Source organism: Sus scrofa, chromosome 1, assembly GCF_054392235.1.
Source record: "Sus scrofa isolate SSC_HxYL_T2T_F1_AM1 chromosome 1, Sscrofa_HxYL_maternal_Yorkshire_Landrace_v2.0, whole genome shotgun sequence".
Lineage (NCBI taxonomy): Eukaryota > Metazoa > Chordata > Mammalia > Artiodactyla > Suidae > Sus > Sus scrofa.
Window position 1 is genome coordinate 155,770,415 of NC_139383.1, and position 15,608 is coordinate 155,786,022.

General features: G+C 39.7%; 1 protein-coding gene across 20 annotated transcripts in view; it reads right to left on the minus strand.

The window, feature by feature from the left end:
- Positions 1–15,608, minus strand: part of TJP1 (tight junction protein 1) — a 264,401-nt gene that overhangs the window by 20,223 nt on the left and 228,570 nt on the right. For 11 of the 20 annotated variants that reach the window (XM_021098856.2, XM_021098848.2, XM_085004256.1 and 8 more), the window contains 4 exon segments: positions 5,655–5,737; positions 4,861–5,071; positions 4,465–4,565; positions 888–1,238 (listed from right to left, as the gene is read on the minus strand). In XM_021098856.2, coding sequence (XP_020954515.2) covers positions 888–1,238; positions 4,465–4,565; positions 4,861–5,071; positions 5,655–5,737 — 746 coding nt within the window. 20 annotated transcript variants of the gene reach the window in all.

Here is a 15,608-nt window from a genome sequence, read left to right on the forward strand (position 1 = left end):
AAAAAAAAAGAACAACAACAACCAAAAAAAAAAAAAACCCCCAAAAAAAACAACACAGAAAAAAGTGTAGAAGATACTAAAAACCAAATGCTAAAAAATATTAAGTAGAAATCCCAATTAAAAGGCCAAATTTTAAAATAATCAGTATACCACTGGAAGCCATGCAAACTACAGAACCGAAATGATTTGTACTGATTTGAAAAGACTATATAAGCCCACAGTAAAAAAAAGCAAAGGGAACACTGAAAGGGTGAAGCAAAAATGATCATGTGCTAGACTGATGGAGAGCAACAAACCAGTGCAGCACGGCGGCACAGGTACCTTGGCCGGGTCTACATGCGGCGACAGGGACGGCTCTTGGTCTCTGAGCACTGTGTGAGCTGCCTCAGGGCTTGGTGTTCTTAAAGAGTCAGCATGTAGGGGGTCAGCGGTGGGAGGAGCGGAGGTGGGCTCCTCCAGTCTGACACTGCCTAATTTTACATTAGGATTAACAGCAGAGGCTGGTGATGCTGGGTTTGTTTCAGGCGAAAGGTAAGGGCCTGGAGATGAGGCTTCTGCTTTCTGTGAAGTGTTTAAAATATTTTAAATATAGTGTTTCTGTTTACTACTAACTTCCCACTTCTGTTTACAGTGGCTTACAGACATATATTTTAAGTGTGCTGAATAACAAACTATGACCCTCACATCCTGAATTTTAAGAAGTTTCAGTATACTGCTGTGTAAGATGAACATACAAAGTTCTGAATTCAGTCCTTGGTATTCTCAAGCTGATATAAAATATTAGTTCATAATCTGGAGAAAAGAAATATATCCTTTAACTCAATCAGCACATCCTAAAATTTAATACTGCACCTCTAACTACGAAACGTTGAATGCTTGCTGCTTACCTGTTGAGAGGCAGCTTTAAGTCCAGGGGAGTCTATGCTATGAACTGGCTGTGGCTGCGCTTGTGGTGAGTAGGGAGGATATGTTTGGTTCTCGTGATGCATTCCAGAGGAGTCCTCTCTGACAGGCTCAGAGGACCGTGTAATGGCAGACTCCGGGGGAGTCCCAACCTCATCATTAAGAGTTTCATCTAGTTCTTGATCAGTGTAGGCCCCGCCTTCTGTATCTGTGTCTTCATAGTCAGAAGTGTGTCTACTGTCCGTGCTATACATTGAGTATTCACTACCTGGGGCTGACAGGTAGGACAGACGATCATCATGCAAATCAAGGTCATCACTTGTAGCGCCATCCGCCTGGGTCAAATAAAAGTAAATTAAAAATTTTATTCAGTAGTTCTTTAAGAGATGGCCTTTATCTTATAAGGGAGAATGAACGGGACACTTTTCTTTAGAGATACTGCATCTATTTCTGGAAACTTCTGGTGAGGAAAGGTCAAGAAGATTGTACAAGCACACATGCAGACACACAAAGCATCCTTTGAGATCTGAAGGGCCTGGATGAGTAAAGGCTGGCTGGCCAGCCGCGACAAAGCTGGACTCTGGGCCCAGCCTCAGAAGACAGGGAAGGATCTCTGTCCCAACTCGGGTTTATGAAACCTAGTCGGTCACTAGCTTGTCAGCCCAGAGGAGAGTGAAGAGGGAGAACGCTGCCAGGCCAAGCTCACAGAAACAAGACACACTGACTGACAGAACAGCGCACATGAGAATAACTAGGAAAATAAAAACCAGTTTAAGCTGAATAAGAGCTAATAATACATGTATATCTCTATATATTAAAGAAAACAACTTTTTAGGAAAGTTGGTATTTGGCTCTAGAGCTTTTACGAAATACAACGGGAAAACATCACCCAATTGCTAGTTACTTCCTTAAAGTAAGAATTTTTAAAAAATTATTTTCCACAAAGGTAGTATCCAGTGGAGGAAGAGGCAGAAATGCAGTTATGACTCAGTCTTAGAAGCAACTGAGAGCGGGGTTAGCTTTCAGTCTGCACTGATTATCTTCTGAGTAGACCAGAAAGAGCAGAAGTATCTGAGGAGAAGGGAACTACAGACTTGTAATCAACAGGCTGTCATCTGATACTGATTTAAAACTAGTACTTGGATTATGAAGAACAGTCCCTGAAAACCCTGCCGACACACTGCAACTGGAGGGTCAGGGGGTGAGGGGAGACACAGACAAGAGAGCTGGAGGATCTGGAACCCAGAAACCACACAGTCTTTCAACCTCAGCACAGACTGAAGGACAGAAAGAATGAAGCTGCTAGAATGGAGCTTTGACCACAGCCCCAAGCCTGGCTCTGTAAGAGTGTGACCCTGAGCAGTGCCCTCCTGCTGGGGAAGACCAGCCTCCAGGTGACTATGGTCTTCAAGAACACCTGCCAGGTTTGCCAGGGTGAGAATCCCAAGGCTGTGCTCTGTGTTACGGTACAGTCTCTCCCCTGGAAATCTCGATGGCTTCTCAACTCTCTCATGGCTGATGCTTGCTGTCTACTCTGATCTCTAACAGGCTGGGGTTCCAGAAGACTATATCCAAGTGGCCACTCAGGAAATATTTAAGGCCTTGGGGAAGAATAATTTGGAACTCTCTAGCCTACTTAGCTTTAGCTTTCATAGTAGTATGAAATGCAGAAGTGAGCAAGAATCAGGGGCTGCTCTGAACCAGGAAATGACTTATGCCCGTTTGTTGAGAAAGCCTCAGGATGACTTTCTGGTTTAGTAGGAACATACAAGATTGTATCAGATCTTGCAAAAAGGAGCTCTTCCTAGCAACTAGATCAAAGTAGTTAGGTCAGGAAGTCAATGTAAAATGAAGTGGTTTTAGTTCAAGGACCTATCTAATTTGGATAAAATATATTTAAATGGAAGAGGGACACAAACCAAGCTTGATTAAAATTGTAATGATTTTTACAAAATGCATCAAACAGTAAATGACCTTTTAGAGCTGTTAATAAAATTAATGAAAATGACTTATCTTCCTTCCATTAAAAAGTTGAGGGAGCTAGACCTTTATTTTAAAATTCAAGCAAAGAAATGAAGCAAATAACATCACGAAGAAAAATCACAGAACATTAAGGTCTGTGGATTTAGACAAAAACTCTCAGAGAGGTAGCCATGTATATTTTGTGCATTTATAAACTAACATTATTTCAAGAATCACAGGGAAAGCTATCAACGTCTCACCTGACAAAAGCTGCTATCAGAATTGTGTTGCTGTAGAAGATTAGTATGGGGAGAGCTATAATCCTTTTACTCAAATGCCACAAGAGTGAAAACTAGGAATGGTGTGTTATGTAAAGTGGTGTGGTGGGTTTATTCCACCTTGATCTATCGAGTATCTCAGCTGATATGTCAGTTATTCAAAGTGGTCTGATGGTCTCATGTGTACAGTCCAGCCCCTACAGTGGTACTGAGGAGAAAAATCATGGTTTGACACATCGGCACAGGTGGGACGAGCAGACACAACCTCTAGATGTGTGCACTCTAACACCTTTTCTATGGAGGTGGAGTGTTTTCTGGGTGGGGCACAGGGGCCTAAGCATGCAGCATGCACTGCCACAGCCAGGCAGAGGGAGGCAAGGGCCATGCAGGGCAAAACACAACAAAAAACCAAGCCAACAAGGAAAATACAAAAAACAAAAAAGAACAGAGCACAGATACTCTCAATCTTCCCTAGCAAGTAAAACATACTAATATTTTATTAATGTGAAGGTAAAAGACATTAAAAGCAAAAGATGCTTTCCACTGTATCCTTTAAGAAAACTATTACCTCTCCCAACAAATAAGCAGGCCTTTCCCATAAAGGGCTGCTAAAAACCAGAAAAAAATTTCAAAATTCAAAGCCAACAGGAGGTATTGCTTTGTCTACGTTGTAAGAATGTTAACAGGAGCTGAGTGAAGACTTAGGGAAGTGCTTAAACAAAGTATCAGGGTCTGTCCTTCACTTGAGACTTCTCTTGTTAACAGGAGCTGAGTGAAGACTTAGGGAAGTGCTTAAACAAAGTATCAGGGTCTGTCCTTCACTTGAGACTTCTCAGAACATTTAACTCACGGGGTACTGTGCTGCTTGAGGGAGCTTGCTCTGCAATATGGTGGCCCCACCCTGTCACCTGTTTCAGAGTGCCTTTTCCTCAGGCTAGTCCTGAATCTAATGTGCACTCTGGGGACCACTCACCTTGCCCACCCAACCCCCACATTTTCAGAGGAGGAAACTAAACCCAGGTTCAAAGTTATTCTTCAGTCAGACAGATGCCAAGTCAGAAGTCAACCCTGCCCTTTTAAGTTACAATCTCGGAATTCTCTAAGAGTATCACTGAGACGGTAATTTAATGGGTAGAGAATTTCAGAAGCTGTATCAAAAACAATTTTCATAACCCCTACATACAAAGTATAAAAACCTAAAAGCTGACTCCTAAATTACTCTAACATGTTAATCTAATTAGGAAACAATGGTGACTCAAATGCTTCTCTGATTAGTAAATGATTTATTGAATTGGTTAAAAAGTGATAGGAAATTTCTTACCTTCCCCTCAGAAACCCATACCAACTGGTTCTGCTGTTGTTGAATTGCTTCTTTCAATGCTCCATACCAACCATCATTCATTGAATTTAAGTTAATGGTAGCTGAAAATAAACAACAATATTGTTTTATGGTTAGAACACTGCCAAAAGGCAGAATTCATTCAACCATTGCTTAGAGTTCAATCACCATTACTTAGTTATATGAAAGATGGTGTTCGGTGACACATCCTTTGAAATTTCTATTTTGGCACTGTACAATTTTTTTCAAGCAACAAGAGCTGTTAAAAACAAGCATTCCAGGCAGATTGTACACATATTTTAATATCTAAACAACACATTTATGCCCACACATTGCTGTGTACACTTTAAGCTGAAAGAAGGCCTTTAATATACTCACTTGTAAAAAGATGGTGATTATTTTTACGAAGTTTATGAGACCGTTCATATAATTTCCTGGCACTTTTCCGAGATTCTGGACATAGCCTCATTCGCATTGTTTTCACACCCTGCTTAGAATCCGGGTTAAGGAATACTACAATTGGATACCACTGGGCATAATTCAGACGATCAACTGCATTTGGTGTTACATCCAATAAAGCATGTTTGTCCTGAAGACACAAAGAAAAAAAAATGAATAAGGACATAAAAACTGGTTAACTAAGAACCATCACCTTCAGAAAGTCACAGCCAAGACTACAGTCTAATGGTAATGGACATGTAACTGTACTCCACAATGTCTCCAGAGCTCACGTTAGAAAAAGGTGTATTCAGGTTAATGCAATATAATTTCTAGCCCAATTAAAAAAGTTTTAACCAGCTCACTTTTAAGACAAACCCAATACTTGCAAGGAGACAGTAAAAGTAGTAAGTACAATAACTTAATGTTCCTGACGTGACCCTATAAGCACCCATTCCCTATCACATTGTACTGATGTGATATCAACAGTCACAAACCATTTGAAAACTGTATATTTTTTTATGTAATGAAAGCTCACCTTTTGAAGATGTAAATACTCTTCCCTTGAAGATGACTGCTATAATGTCTTTCAGTAAGGGCTTCTTTTCCTCATGGTACACAAGTAATAATTCTAGAAAAGTTACCTTCTACTTTCAATTTAACCAAACCTCATCCCACTGAAATACAACACATTCTCAGCTTATAATGAAACAGGTCAATTTTCAATAACTTACTTGATCTATTATTTGCTTTATTGTATGAAGGCGAATAATGCCAGAGCTACGTTGGTCAGTGCCAGCATCTCGAGGTTCACTTTCTATTTGTGAGGTTGGGACAAAAACAAAACATCAAATATTCATTGTTAGATCAGTTTCTCCACTACTGGGCACTTATGCTATGTTTGGCTCCATTATATTTAGTACTGGGGGCTGTCTTGTGCACTATGGCCTTGTTTAATAGCATTTCTGGCCTGCAACCACTAGACGTTAGGAGCACCACCTCCCTCTTACCCCCACTGTGACCATGGCCAGATGTCCACTATGGGCAGAATCACCCTGGCTCAGAGCCACTGCGTTAGATCAGTGCTTTCCAACAATGCTGCAATCAACTCGTCTCAGGTGCAAAACTTAAGAAAGTGTCCCCCCAAACCTCAGAAGTAATATTTTGATATATTATGTTCAAAAAAACAAAAGTTAATAATTCACAATGAACATTTAAAACAAAATTTTTTTTCTTTTACAGCTGTACCTGTGGCATATGGAAGTTTCCAGGCTAAGTAAGGGTCAAATCAGAGCTGCAGCTGGGGCCTATGCCATAGCCACAGCAAAGCTGGATCTGAGCCGCATTTGTGACCTAAGACACAACTTGCAATGCCGGATATTTAACCAAATGAGTGAGGCCAGGGATCATACCCATATCCTCAGAGAGACAATGTCAGGTTCTTAATCCACTGAGCCACAACAAGAACTCCACAATGAACATTTTAAATAGAAATAGAACCAACATTTTAGAAAGAATCAGTAAGTAAAACTTGAGGAAAAATTATTTAAGACTGTAACCTGGTCAAGAGAAATTGTTAACTATGACAATTCTCTGAACTGGAAATGAGGTTTTCTAAAAAAAAAAAAAATTGATTAAAAAAACAATACTGATGAACTTGCTTCCATTAAAGCCAGGAAACTAAAATTATAAATTATACATAATTATAAATTGTGTTTGGTCTAAATAAAATACATAAACTTAAAACAATGTGACACTTAATGACTGATTGATTGATATTTAGCAGCACCTGCAGCATACAAAAATCTCTGGGCCAGGGATTGAACCTCCAACATAGGAGAACCCAAGACACATCAGTGACAAGATCTGGCACTGGCCAGATCTTAAATGTGCTGAACCACCAGGGAACTCCAAAATGATGTTTTAACTGCATGTGTTCAAGAATTTCCCAATTATGTTCATGCTCCGGAAAAATAAAAAAGCCACTAAATAAGCACAAGAACATATTTATAGGGATGTACATTTTTTCTTTTGCTCCAATATGGCTTGGCACAGCACTACCTATAAACCTGCTTCACACTGTGGCATATCACTTGTTAGGCAACTGAGATAATCCCAGGCAGCCTCTCCCCAGCAGAGCTTTCCCAACCACGGAGGGATTATCAATGCCTGAGTAGGGCTATAACTCATCAGCAAGAACACGACAGCAGACTGGTAGAAGAGTTCTGGGTCAGAGATCTTTTTCCACATCAGTAGAAGGGAAACTTGACAGGGGAGAAGGCTGTTAATTTGTAACTATGAGACAGCCTGTGGTTTCACACTGACAACCTATCCCTCCACCAAAGGTAGCCCAGGCCGAATTCTAACCATGAATCTCAGAGGTCCAAGTGACATGAAGTTTGTCACTACAAAGAAACAGCAATGTTTATGACTCTCGTCACAAAAAAACTTAAAAGGAAAGTCAGAGCTCTGGCTATTTCATATTAGAGAAGAGATTTGGAAGGACAGAAGTCACCTTGAAGGACAAGGTGAATGATCTGGGAAAAGACTATCATGACATGATGGAATCAAGATGGTTGAGGAGTAAGGACATGGCACTCGCCTTCTCCCACAAACACACCAAAAAAAAAAAAAAAAAGTACATGTAGAACAATTTGCACAGAACTACTGAACACTGACAGAAAAGCTTAAACCTCCAAAAACAGCAAGAAACCCTTCACATAACTGGGTAGGAAAAAAGGCGAAAAAAAAGAGAAAAGGAATCAGGATGGGACTAGCACTCCTGAGAAGAAGCTGAGAAAGAGGAAAGGAACCCATACCCTGAGAAGCCACTTAACTGACGGAGAGATCAGCTGAGATGGAGGAACCTCAAAGCTGTAGAGAAAAGCACAACAGCCAGACTAAGGAGGGCATAGCAGAGAGAGAGCTGCAAAGACAGTCGGGCAGGGGCTGAGCAGTGAAACTCAGGCTCTGGAGGTCAGTTCTGGGGAGAGAAATATAGTTGGCTGTGTGGAGACAAGGAAGCAGTGCACCAAGGACTGAGGAGCACAGTACCACAGCCAAGTGAACCCAGAAAGAGGTCTGGGCCCACAGGAGAGGCAAGTCACCACTGTTGGGGAGAACAAGAGGAGGAGGAACGGACAACCATAGGTATATCTTTTACTGAGCATGCACGGACTCTCTTGAAGGGCAGGGCTACGGGTGGCGAGGCCCCTCTTTTGCCAGCTACGGGTGGCAGCACCTCCTGCTTGGGCTAGGTGGGACAGGGTGCTTCTTGTGTGGTCTATAGACAGCAGGGGCAAACCACTACAATTAGCTCTGACTTGACAGACGGATGTGGCTTGCCACCAACAGGGGTCCATGGACAGGCACCACCAGCAGCCCCAGTCACTTCAGAGTTGGCACAGAGGAGCGCACTGCAACCGAGCAACAGTTGTTGTTGCTCTCAGTCCCCTGAGAATGCACAGGCCCACTGCTGCCACTGTCAAATGCTCCAGGCATCACCTAAACCTGCCTGAGGCTAACTGACTCTTTCCAGGGCCCTGCAACTAGAAGGAGCCTGCACCACTTTCCTGTAGGTCCTTGCTACTGCCAAGGGCCGAGCAACCAGGCACTGGCTACTAGCCCTGCCCATTGCCTCCTTTTCTCTGGAAGGAGCACACACAGCACCCTGTTAAGGGGATAACGGCCTACTCAAACTGAGGAAAGAGACAGCAAGCATCCAAACTCCGAAGCCAAAAATAAAAATGTAAGTGCTCATGAAATACCCAGGGAAGATCTTGCATACAAATAAACCTCTAAGACTACAGCAGTTGGTTTCCCTAAGCTCATAGGATAAGAAAAATGTAAGCAAAATGAAGAAGCTCAGGAACCATTCCCAGTTAAAAGAACAGGAGAATTCACCTGAAATAGCAAACAATGAAACAAACCTCTGCAGTCTAACAGACACAGAGTTCAAGGAGATAGTGCAAATACTGAAGGAATTAAGCACGAATATGAAGGAATTAAGAGCAGATATAAAACAGTAATGCCAATTATTATTATTTCTCAATGAATTTATTACATTTATAATTGTACAATGATCATCTCAATCCAGTTTTATAGAATTTCTATCACACAACCCCAGTGCATTCCCCTACCCACCAAACTGACTCTTTTGGAAACCATAAGTTTCTCAGAGTCTGTGAGTCAGTATCTGCTCTGCAAAGAAGTTCACTGTGTCATTTTTTCAGATTCCACATGTCAGTGAGAGCATTTGATGCCAGTGTCTCACTGACTGACTGACTTCACTTAGCATGATAATTTCTAGGCCCATCCATGTTGCTAAGAATGCTGGTTTATATCGTGCCTTTTAATGGCTGAGTAACATTCCATTGTGTGTATGTACCACTTCTTCTTGATCCACTCCTCTGCCGACGGACATTTAGGTTGTTTCCATGTCTTGGGTATTGAAAATAGTGCTGCAATGAACACTGGAGTGTATGTATCTTTGCAAGTCATGGTTTTCTCTGGATAGATGCCCAGGAGTGGGATTGCTGGATCAAATGGTAATTCTATTTTTAGTTTTCTGAGGAATCTCCATACTGTTTTCCACAGTGGTTGTACCAATTTACATTCCCACCAACAGTGTCATAGGATTCCTTTTTCTCCACACCCTCTCCAGCACTTATTGTTTGTAGACTATTTGATGATAGCCATTCTGGCTGGTATAAGGTGGTACCTCATAGTGGTTTTGATTTGCATTTCTCTAATAACGAGTGATGTTGAACATCTTTTCATGTGTTTTTCAGCAATCCACACGTCTTCTTTGGAGAAGTGTTTAGATCTTCTGCCCATTTGTTGATAGTTGTTGTGCAGAAACTTTGAAGTTTGATTAGGTCCCATCTGTTTATTTTTGTTTTTACTGTCATTACCCTAAGAGGTGGATCTGAGAAGACGCTGCTGTCGTTTACATCAGAGAGTGTTTGACCTATGTTTTCCTCTTAAGAATTTTATAGTCTGGTCTTATATCTAGGTCTTTAATCCATTTGGAGTTTATTTTTGTGTATGGTGTTAGGGAGTGTTCTAATCTCATTCTTTTCCATGTGGCTGTCCAGTTTTCCCAGCACCACTTACTGAACAGGCTGTCTTTCCTCCACTGTACATTCTTGCCTCCTTTCTCATAGATTAGTTGACTATAGGTGCATGGGTTTAATTCTGGGCTTTCTGTCCTGTTCCACTGATCTATATGTCTGTCTTTGTGCCAGTACCATATGGTTTTGATGACCATCTGAAGTCAGGGAGCCTGATTCCTCCAGCTCCATTTTTCCTTTTCAGGATGTCTTTGGCTATTCTGGGTCTTTTGTGCTTCCAAACAAACTTCAAAATATTTTGTTCAAGTTCTGTGAAAAATGTCCTTGGTAATTTGACAGGGATTGCATCGAATCTGTAGATTGCCTTGGGTAGTATAGCCATTTTGATAACATTGACTCTTCCAGTCCAAGAGCATGGTATGTCTTTCCATCTATGTGTGTCATCTTTGATTTCAGTGTCTTATAGTTTTCAGAGTACAGGTCTTTTGTCTCTTTAGGTAGGTTTACTCCTAGGTATTTTATTCTTTTGGATGTGATGGTAAATGGGATCACTTCCCTAATTTCTCTTTCTGATCTTTCATTGTTAGTATATAGAAATGCCATCGATTTCTGTGTATTAATTTTGTATCCTGCAACTTTGCCAAATTCATGGATGAGCTCTAACAGTTTTCTGGTAGAGTCTTTGGGATTCTCTAGATATAGGATCATGTCATCTGAAAATAGTGATAGTTTTACTTCTTCCTTTCCCATTTGGATTCCTTTGATCTCTTTTACGTCTCTGATAGCTGTGGCTAGGACTTCCAAAACTATGTTGAAGAGTAGTGGTGAGAGCGGACATCCTTGTCTTGTTCCTGATCTCAGTGGGAATTCTTTCAGCTTTTCACCATTGAGAATGATGTTAGCTGTGGGTTTGTCATATGTGAACTTTATTATGTTGAGGTAGGTTCCCTCTATGCCCACTTTCTGAAGCGTTTTTATCAGAAACGAGTGTTGGTTTTTGCCAAAGGCTTTTTCTGTGTCCATTGAGAGGACCACATGGTTTTTATTCTTCAATATATTAATGTGGTGTATCACAGTGATTGATTTGTGGATGTTGAAGAATCCTTGCATCCCTGGGATAAATCCCACTTGATCATGATGTACAATCCTTTTAATGTATTGTTGGATGCAGTTTGCTAGTATTTTGTGGAGGATTTTTGCATCTATGTTCATCAGTGAACATTTCATTTCATTTTCTTTTTTTGTGGAATCTTTGTCTGGTTTTGGTATCAGAGTGATGGTGGCCTCATGAAATGAGTTTGGGAGTTTCCCTTCCTCTGCAATTTTTTGTAATAGTTTCAGGAGGATAGGTATTAGCTCTTCTCTAAATGTTTGATAGAATTCTCCTGTGAATCCATCTGGTCGTGGACTTTTGTTTGTTGGAAGGTTTTTAATAATGCTGATTACTTTAGGAAGGAACTAGAAAATATAAGGAGGAGCCAAGAAAAATTATAAAAATCATTTGTAGAGATGCAAATTGAGCTAAAGGCACCAAAGAGCAGAAAAAATAATGCAGAGGAATGAATTAGTGGCTTGGAAAATAGAATAATGGGTATCACCCAGTCAGGACTGCAGACAGAATACTAAATGAAAAAACATGAAAGCATATAAGAGATCTATGGGATAATATAAAGCAGGCCAGGAGGTCCTGTTGTGGCTCAGTGGAAACGAATCTGACTACGAACCATGAGGTTGCAGGTTTGATCCCTGGCCTTGCTCAGGGATTAGGCATTGCCGTGAGCTGTGGTGTAGGGCACAGACGTGGCTTGGAACCACCATTGCTGTGGCTGTGTAGGCCAGCAGCTGTAGCTCCGATTAAACCAGTAGCCTGAGAACCTACATATGCTGCTGGTGCGGCCTTAAAAAGACAAGACCAAAAATAAATAAATTAATTAAGTGGGCCAATCTATGCATAATACGGATTCCAGAAGGAGAAGAAAAAGAAAAGGGCATAGAAAATATTTGAAAAAATTATGGCTGGAAACGTTCCAAATCTAAAGGAAACTGATACAGGAAGCACAGAGGGCCCCAAACAAGTTGAAGCCAAACAGGCCCACACCAAGACATATTATAATAAAATGGCAAAAGTTAAAGAGAGGATTCTAAAGGCAGCAAGAGTTAAAAAAACAAAGAGTTAATTATAAGGGAAACCCCATAAGGCTATCAGCTGATTTCTCTACAAAAACACTACAGGCCAGAAGAGAGTGGCAAGATATACTCAGTTATAAACAGGAAAAATTTTCAGCCTAGAATACTCTACCAGCAAGAACATCATTTAAGAGAGAAGGAGAAATAAAAATTTCTCCCACAAACAAAAAGCTAAAGAGTACAGCAATACTAAACCAATTCTAAAGGAAATACTGAAAGGGCTTCTCTAAATAAAAATGAAGTAAGAAAAAAGAGGAGGGAGGAAATCACAATTGGAAACTAATCACTTAAATAAGCCAATATACAGAACTAAGAGGAAAAAAAAAAACCTATTGTAAAAGTGATGATAAACACAAGGAACAGCAAAATGATAAACATGAGGATATTTTAAAAAAAAGGACTTCAAAATCATAAAATATGGGGAAGGAAAGCAAGAAAATCTATAATCTGTTTTTCTAGATGTGTTTGAGTCTATATGACTATCAGGCTAAAGCAAGCAGATACACAGGAAAGGGTTAACATACTTGAAAAACAGGGCAACCACAAATCAAAACCAAATATTACATTAACAAAAACTAAAAAGAAGGGGACACAAACATAAAATAAAAGGAAATCAACTAACCAAAGGAATAAAGGAGAAACATAGAATTAACTGAAAAACAAGGTTTAAAATGGCAATAAATACATATTTATCAATAATTACCTTAAATGTCAAAGGACTGAATGCTCCAATCAAAAGACATAGAGTGGCGGACTGGATAAAAAAGCAAAAGCCTACAATATGCTGTCTGTAAGAGAATCACCTTAGGGCAAAGGACACATAGCAACTGAAAGTGAGGGGATGGGAAAAGATATTTCATGCCAATGGAAAAGAGAGGAAATCAGGAGTTGCAATACTCATATCAGACAAAATAGACTTTAAAACAAAGGCCAGGGGAGTTTCCACGGTGGCTCAGAGGTTAAGGAACCCAACTAGCATCCATGAGGATGTGGGTTTGGTCCCTGGCCTCACTCAGTGGGTTAAGATCCAGCACTGCCATGAGCAGTGGTACAGCTTGCAGACACAGCTCAGATCCCACATTGCCATGGCTGTGGTGTAGGCTGGCAGCTAAAGCTCTGATTGGACCCCTCGCCTGGGAACCTCCATATGCCATGGGTATGGCCCTAGAAAGTCAAAAAGACAAAAATAAAATAAAATAAAACAGAGGCCATAAAAGAAGATAAAGACGGACACTATTTAATGATAAAAGGATAAACTCAAGAAGAGGATACTATACTTATCAATATATATGCCCCTAATATAGGAGAACCCAAATACATATAACAAACACTAACAAACATTATAAAAGAAGAAACTGATGCGAATACAATGATAGTAGGACACTTTAACACCCCACTCACTTCCATGGACAGATCCTCTAGATAGAAAGCCAATAAGGCAATAGAGATCCTAAATGACACAACAGAAAAGTTAGACTTCATTGACATTTTCAGGATATTACATCCAAAAAAATCAGAATACACACTGTTTTCAAGTGCACATGAAACATTCTCAAGGACTGACCACATACTGGGACACAAAACTAACCTCAACAAATTTAAGAGTATAGAAATAATTTCAAGTATCTCCTCTGACCACAATGGCATGAACTAGAAAGCAACCACAGGAAAAGAAATGAGAAAAAAACCTACTACATGGAAACTATAAACATGCTACTAAAAATCCAATGGGTCAATGAGGAAATCAAAAAGGAAATTAAAAAATACCTTGAGACAAATGATAATGAAAACACAACCACTCAAAATCTATGGGATGTTGCAAGAGCAGTGCTGGGGGAAGTTTATGGCAATACAGGCCTTCCTCACAAAAAGAAGAAAAATCTCCAATCGACAACTTAACCTACCACCTAAAAGAATTAGAAAAAGAACAAACAAACCCTAAAGTCAGCAGAAGGAAGGAAATCATAAAGATCAGAGAGAAAATCAATAAAATAGATTTGAAAAAACAATAGGAAAAAAAAAATCAATAAAATCAAGAGCTGGTTCTTTGAAACAAAACTAACAAACCTCTGGCCAAACTCATCAAGAAGAAGAAAGAAAGAACTCATTAAATAAACAAAACAAAAAATGAAAATGGAGAAATCTCAATGGATGTTGTAGCAGCACAAAAAGGAAATACTGTAAACAACTATATGCCAACAAATTGGAGAAATGGACAGCCTTCTAGAGACATACAGCCTGCCAAAACTGAATGAAGAAGAAATAGATCAATTGAACAGACCTATCACTAGAAATCAAACTGAATATGTAATAAAAACACTCCCTACAAACAAAAGTCCCAGACCAGATGGCTTCACAGGTGAATTCTACCAAACATACAAAGAAGAACTTATACTTATCCTTCTCAAACTTTTCCAAAAGTTTAAAGAAGGAAGACTCCCAAAGACATTCTCTGAAGCCACCATCACCCTAATAGCAAAACCAGACAAAGAAAAGAAACAAACTCATGGACATGGAGAATAGGTTTGTGGTTGCCAAGAGGGAGGGAAGCGGGTAGGAGTGGGAGGGACTGGGAGTTTGGGGTTAGTAGATGCAAACTATTGCATGCGGAATGGATAAGCAATGAGATCCTGCTGTATAGCACAGGGAAATGTATCTAGTCACTTGTGACAGAACATCATGGAGAATAATTTGAGAAAAAGATTGTATACAGATGTATAACTGGGTCACTCTGCTATACAGTAGAAAGTCACAGAACATTGTAAATCAATTACAATTCAAATTTTTAAAAAATTAAATAAAAATATTATCATGAGATAAAGCAGGAAAATTTCAAATCTAGTGGACAAAGGAGAACTATGAGAAGATATTCACTGGTCATCTAAGTTCTAAACTCAAAAATTCTCATTAGAGTCAAAGAGGATACATAAATAAGCTATCTGAATCCCCCTTTTAAGAGCCTGGTTGTTGAGTAAGCTCAATTAAATGAACCAGTTACTCCTTAAGACAGAACTTTATAAGTCTTCACACTTACTTTTCCTAAATTTAAAAGCCTTAAGTTTGGTTACTGGTGCTATCTCCACCAAATTCACCAGGCAAGAAATGGTGTCTATAAACAATGACCCCAAAAAAGATCTCTTTTGAAAACATTAACAAGTGGAGAATCAGAAATGAACATTTTCTAAATTGCTCGAATTTTACTATCACTTGTCTTAGTTTTAGGAAATAAATATCCTCATTCAATTTTACCAGCAACTAAATGAAAAGAAATACAATGAGGCTGAATTCGGATACTCTGAACTAGTAGTTACATAGTTTTTATAGTGCTAGGGCAAACAGTGGCACAACCCTCTGGAAAGTGATAATAGTTATACACAGCATCAGCCAGAAAATGTTCATGTCCTAAGGTTCATTCCTTATCTTTGGGAA